The sequence below is a fragment of the Bubalus kerabau genome, chromosome 20, assembly GCF_029407905.1.
Source record: "Bubalus kerabau isolate K-KA32 ecotype Philippines breed swamp buffalo chromosome 20, PCC_UOA_SB_1v2, whole genome shotgun sequence".
NCBI classification, from domain to species: Eukaryota; Metazoa; Chordata; class Mammalia; order Artiodactyla; family Bovidae; genus Bubalus; species Bubalus kerabau.
This window is the reverse complement of record NC_073643.1, coordinates 60,753,010-60,759,009: the sequence shown is the minus strand read 5'-3', so window position 1 is coordinate 60,759,009 and position 6,000 is coordinate 60,753,010. Positions and strand designations below refer to the sequence as shown.

General features: G+C 56.4%; 1 protein-coding gene across 1 annotated transcript in view; it reads right to left on the bottom strand.

Moving 5' to 3' along the window:
* Nucleotides 1–272: 272 nt before the first annotated feature.
* Nucleotides 273–6,000, bottom strand: part of EFCC1 (EF-hand and coiled-coil domain containing 1) — a 29,950-nt gene continuing 24,222 nt past the window's right edge. Inside the window, exons 6-8 of the mRNA XM_055557470.1 lie at nucleotides 4,542–4,682; nucleotides 2,945–3,014; nucleotides 273–1,988 (exon numbers count right to left, since the gene is read on the bottom strand). Coding sequence (XP_055413445.1) covers nucleotides 1,852–1,988; nucleotides 2,945–3,014; nucleotides 4,542–4,682 — 348 coding nt within the window. The 3' untranslated portion in view covers nucleotides 273–1,851. The remainder of the gene's footprint in view (nucleotides 1,989–2,944; nucleotides 3,015–4,541; nucleotides 4,683–6,000) is intronic.

The following is a 6,000-nucleotide window of genomic DNA, read 5'->3' as shown; positions in this document are numbered from 1 at the left end:
TTAGCTGTGCTGTAACTGATTCAGACCCCAAGCCCTGGGGTCCCTAATCAGAGACAGCTGGCCGAGGTAGGAAGCGTGTGTGACGCGGGCTCAGGAAGCAGGCTCAGCCCAGGAAGCAGGCTCAGCCCAGGCGTGGGTGCTGATTGGCTGTGAGGTGCCGGGTAGTCCCTCAGCTTCTCTGGGCACCTGTGCATGCTAGGCCACCTCATAAACTTGCCTCCAGTGAGATGAGGGCTCTACGAGCGACGATACACCTTTGCTTGTCAGGCAGAGGTCAGAGATTTTTATTAGGAAGCTCCTGAGGGTGAGCCTTAGTGTGGTTGGAGTCTACAGGAATCCTGCCTGCCTGCTGTCGGCCGATTCCAGGGAGCCAGAGCAGGGGCAGGGGGTGCTTCAGGAATGTCTCTTCTGGTCCCGTTTATTATCACTATTATTACTTTTAAATATGTATTTCTCTGCTTGCCTCGGGTCCTAGTGGCAGCACGCAGGGTCTTCATTGCGTCACGTGGGCTATTTGGCTGTGGTTTATGAGTCACTGGTTTGCAGCTTGTGGGCTTAGCTGTGGCATGTGGGATCTAGTTCGCCAACCAGGGATCGAACCCACGTCCCCTGCATTGGAAGGTGGATTCTTAACCACCGGACCGTCAGGGAAGGCCCTGCCCCTTTTATTTTTCGTTAACACACAGTAAAGCTGAGTTTTTGGAGAAGAACGCCCACATCCATGGATCTTACCACACACGTGGACCCCTGTGGCCCCACGCGCGGCCAAGGGTCACCCTCCAGCCCTCCCTGTGGCCCTGCCCGGGACTGCCTGCTGGGCCCTGGTCCTCCTTTCCCCGTGGCCCCTCTTCTGTGTCCCCCAGGTGACCCCTTGCTCCCAAGTCCTGCATCCTCCTGTCTGCTACCCTCCCCCTCACCTCCGGGAGGCAGGTCAGAACCCCTCCAAGGCGCCCATTGCCTGGGAGACGAGTCATCAGGGCCCCATACCCGCAGGGCGCCTGTCCTTGCCCTGCCCTCTGCAGAGCTCCGTCCTCCTTGACTCAGACTGCCCCCATCGTCTGCACTCTCAGAACCCTCATCTGCCGCAGTTTAGCACGGATTCTACCTGCACTGCAGTGCTCTCCAATGTGTCTTTCTCTCCTAGGAGGGTTTAAGGTTGATGGGACCGGGCAGCTTGTCTTGCTCCTGCCTGTGATCCGCGGGGCCTGGTACCACTGGGGGCTCAGGAAAGAGGGGCTCTGGGGTCTGTACTCATGGGGCGCTTTACGGCAGCACACTTGGGCGCTCCCTGTTCCCTTGCATTAAATGCCCTTCCCCCCTCTCTTCCCATCTAAATCTAACTGCTCTTCTAGAGCTAGTTCAAGGCCACCTCCACCAGAAAGCCTGCTGTGATCACTGTCTCCTCCCTGGGAGTTCCCCCAGCCCCGTGTCCAGCCTTCAGCACTTCCGGGGCATGGGTAGTGTCCTGAGTGGAGTGCGGGGCACGAGGTCCCTGGAGCAGTCACGCCGTGTGGACAAAGAGGACACCGCTGGGAAGGGAAGAGATACTGGGAGCCCAGGGAAGGGATTCTGGACTGAACCAGGCAGAAAAGCGGGCACCTCGACTCCAAGGGCAGGGGGCTGGCAGCGGGTACAGGCTGATCCAGCAACCGTCGGCAGCGTGCATGCTGGCAGCAGGAATGTAGGCCAGGAATGAGGAGCCCAGGGGAGGCGTGGCTGCCAGGCTCCACGCTTGGACCAGTGTCAGAAGGAGCCGGTGACCCCAGGGTTCTGAGGATGTGATGGTGGCCAGGCTGGTCCCGGAGGCTGGTCTGATGGTGGCCAGGCTGCCCACAGGCCGGGCCAGCAACCTCAGCAGGAGATGGGGAAGGAGTGGGCGAGGGCCGGAGCTGCGGAGGCAGGGGCTGACGGTTCTGTACGCAGGAGCTCACAGCCAGCCAAAGCTCGGTGCAGGGCTTCCAGCACGGCCAAGGGGCCCGACGGCCCGTCTGGAGAGAGAGTGGGCAGCAGCAGGGTCATCCTGTTCCCCGTGGCCTGCAGGCCTGCCCGCCCTTCCCCCGGGCCCTCCCCAGCCTGGCCACCCTCTCCCTCTGAGGACCCTGGGGAAGGCAGCTTCTACTGCCCAGTTTCTGAACTCCTCCTTGATGCCCGGGCCAGTCGGGGCACGGGACGCACCCGAGCCCTGCCCAGCAGCGTCCTGTGAGGCCAGTGAGCACAGGCTCATTACCAGTGAGCCTCCCCTCCTGATTTCACCGGGCATGAGCTGGCCCTGATGAAACTGTGCTGCCCTGAACTTTGAACAATGGGGCCATGTGGCCTAGTGCTTAGGGGAGAGGCCTGAGGTCTAAGTGTGGCTGACCCTTGGCCCCTTGGTGCCTCAGTCTCCCTATCTGTGGAATGGGTGTGATAATAGTCTTTCCTCCGCAGTAAGCCTGGGGCTAAACTGGCAGTAGGGAGCTGCCTGGCTTCCTCGGAGTCTGGCCACACTGGCTTTTATTTGGCCTTTTCCCTGAAGTGTCCGCTCCCTGTCCTTCTCAAATAGCACCTTCAACTCCTGAAGCCTGTTCCTGACTGTAGCCTTTGCAGGTGGGCTGGGCAGGACTGTGTGTGAGTCGCTCAGTCGTGTCCGACTCTTTGCGACCCCACGGCCTGTAGTCCACCAGGCTTCTCTGTCCATGGAATTCTCCAGGCAAGAATTCTGGAGTGGATTGCCATTCCCTTCTCCAGAGGAACTTCCCAACCCAGGGACTGAACCCTGATCTCCTGCCTCGCAGGCAGATTCTTTACTGTTTGAGCTACAGGGAAGTCTCCTGACTGTACCCTTTGCAAGTGGGCTGGGCAGGAATGAGTCAGCATCTTGCTGGCAAGACACTCAGGACAGAGGAGCTGGGTCAGGATGCTCCCCAGGCCTTGGAAGATGGGTCAGGGAGTGGGGCTCACCTACCTTGTGTGGGGTCCCTGCAAGCATCCAGCGTGCTCAGCAAAATCTTCCCCAGGGCTTTTTTCGATATGTTCTTAAAAAAAGAAATGAGACAGGGCTGGAGTGGCCATGGTTGCTGAATCTTCAAGCAATGGGTAGGACCTCGTGGCCCCCACAGGCTTCTGTGTGGCTCCCTGGGGGAAGGTACAGTCCATTCCCCGTACCCCCCACCCCAGTCCATGGTCCTTTCCTGGCCCCCATCCCTGTGATGATTGCACTACCCAGACTCTTGGTGGGCACTGAAGCAGGGTGAGGGACCCATTTAATCCAAGATCACGTACTGACAGACCATTGTCCCTGCGCCCAAGGAGGCACTTGGGAAATGACCGTGAAGAAGAGCATTTTGATGTGTTAACTCCTTTAATCCTTGCAACAGCTTGTTTTATTCTCATTTTAACCAGTGAAAAAGCAGTGCTGAGAAAATGAGAACTCTGCCTGAAGCCACCAGCTGGGAGGTGGAGGAACCGGCGTTGCCCCAGGCTTCCCAGCCCAGAGCTGTGCCCACGGACCTGGGCTGCCACTCAGCACCCTCCCAGACTGAGCCCCATCAGGCTGGGCCTCAGTGCCCTGTGTCCTGGGCAGCCTGACGTGCAGGCAAGGGCCCACTTCCAACCCTGCAGACCTGGCTTCAAATCCCACATCCATCTCATAGTGGCTGTGCAATCATGACTGAGCTTGTGTCTCTTAAGAGAACTTTTTAAGTGCTTTGCTGATGCTATTTAAGAATATGGACTTCTGGGTTTTGATTTTTTAACTTGAGTACCTTGTCAAAGAGTCACAATGCTTTGCCTTCAGATTCTCTTGGGTACTCTACATAGATAAATGCGATACACAGTTATTGATCGCTTTGTTTCATCCTTTCTGGTCTTTATACCCCTTCCTTTTCTTGTCTTATTGCATTGGCTAGAATCCATACGTGGAACAAGCAGAGATGACAGGCATGCTTATCTGGATTCTGATTTTTAGAAGGATTCCTTCTAACATTTCACCAGTAAGTGTGAGGTTTGTGAGAGGTAGTCAGCTGAGACTTTATCTGTTTAAGGATGATATGCACTGTTCTTAATTTGCCAAGAGGTTTTTTTTATAATAAAAGGAGACTGTTACTGACTTTTCATCTCTTGAGATGAGTATATGGTTTTTCTCCTTTTAACCTTCAGTGTGCTGGTCTGTGTTAATCGATGTTTGATCTTAACCATCTTTGAATTCCTGGGATAAACCCAACTAATCACCTTGTGTTCCTTTAAACACTGCCGGGTTTGGTTTGCTAATATGCTGTTTACCATTTCTGCATCCATATTTAAGTGTGACATTAGCTTATAATTTTCTTTTCTTATATGGGTTGTCCTCTGGTTTTGCGATCAAAGTTATATTAGCTTCATAAAATGAATTAGAGAACCCCCTTCTCTTTGATTACTTTCCCTGAGCTCTTTCTATGTCTGGAAGTAGAGGCGACGCCTGCCTATGTGGGGAGAGCTCAGAGCCAGTGCCTGACGCAGGTGGGCTCCACCCCTGCGGGCCCTGCCCAGCCCTGCCCCGGGGATACCAGCTCCCATGAGCCCACCAGGTCGCGGAGCCTCTGCAGGAGCCCCAGCACGTCCTCCAGCTTCTCCTCCAGCAGGGACAGCCGCACCCTCTCCGTCTCCACCATCTGCAGCTCCTGCCGCAGGCTCTCGTTCTCACCCATCTTCCGCTGCAGCTCTGCCTGCTGGGACACGAGGGGCTCAGCGCCCGCCCTGCCACCCTCAGCCCCATGCACACAGCACCACCCCCAGGCAGGGCCCACAGCCTGCCCTGGCCCTCCCACAGGGGTCATCTCATCTGGCCCCTGGGCCTACAGACAGAACCGCCCTGTCTCCCCAGGGAGGGCGCCGAGGCCCAGAGAAGCTGCACGCCTGGCCCAAGGCCTCTCGGCCAGTCAGGCTGATGTAAGAATGTACATGCTTCCTTTTTGGCGGAAGGACTCCATCCTTACTCCTCTTCTCCATTCATCTGCTTGTCCTTTCTAAATTGTTTTGGTTGCAAGCAGCAAGCTAGTCTGGCCAGCTTGAGCCAAGGAGGAATTCACTGCCAGGCTAGTGGCTTATCCCCAGAATGGGTCGATGGCTGGAGAATGTCGAGGGGTCGGGGCATGGAGGGTGAGGCAGGAGAAGCAGCTGGAGACTCCTGTCTGGGGGCTGCAGCTGAGAACACTCTCCAGCCATTCCCCACCTCCCTCGGGATGGGAACCCAGGAGAGGGGCCCGACTGGCCCAGCCTCAGTCACCAGTCCAGCCCTGGCCAGGCGGCATGGACGCTGCTGCTCCCTGCAGAATACCAGGGGGAGAGGGTGGCAAGTTGCAGAATGCCATGTGGACACCTGCCTTCTAAAGCAGGGTTGGGGGGAATGAGGCAGCCTCCGCTCCTGACAGCGATGGAGGGAAAGAAAAGCAGCTGAAGGTGTGGCGTCCTTGGGCAATAGAGCGCAGGGCCTGTGGACTTGGGAGCGCAGCCTGAGGGTCTCAGGAACTGAGCTCCCCACCCTCCTCCCCTCCGCAGCCAGTTCTCCTTGGGCAAGGTGTCTCTCTTCCATTTCATCTGGCTTTGATGGAGCTGCCAATCACGGGACCCTGCCCACCTACCACAGAGGACTGGTCCAGGTATGGGCACGTGACTGAGGCCGACCATTGGCGTTCTTCCCTGAGATTTACTGTACGGGGCTCTTATTGTTCCTCTGGGGGTTTTAAGTAGGCTGATGAGAGCCTAGAGCTGCCTGGGGCCCTGCTCTCCCTCACCCTACCACATGGAGAAACTCCCTCTATAGCAGGGGGAAGTGAGGCCAGCACCCACGAAAAGAACAGAGCAGACAGATGGGGTAATAGAATCTGAGTCCCTGGATCCAACTGTGCCTGAAGCTCATCTTAGCTGTTCTTTTGAAACCATGCTCCCAGCTCCATCTGGTAATAACTTCCTGTTTTTTTCCCTTGAGCTGATCTGAGATGGATCCTTTAATGTGCAGCCAAAATATTCTTCATTAGATCTAAA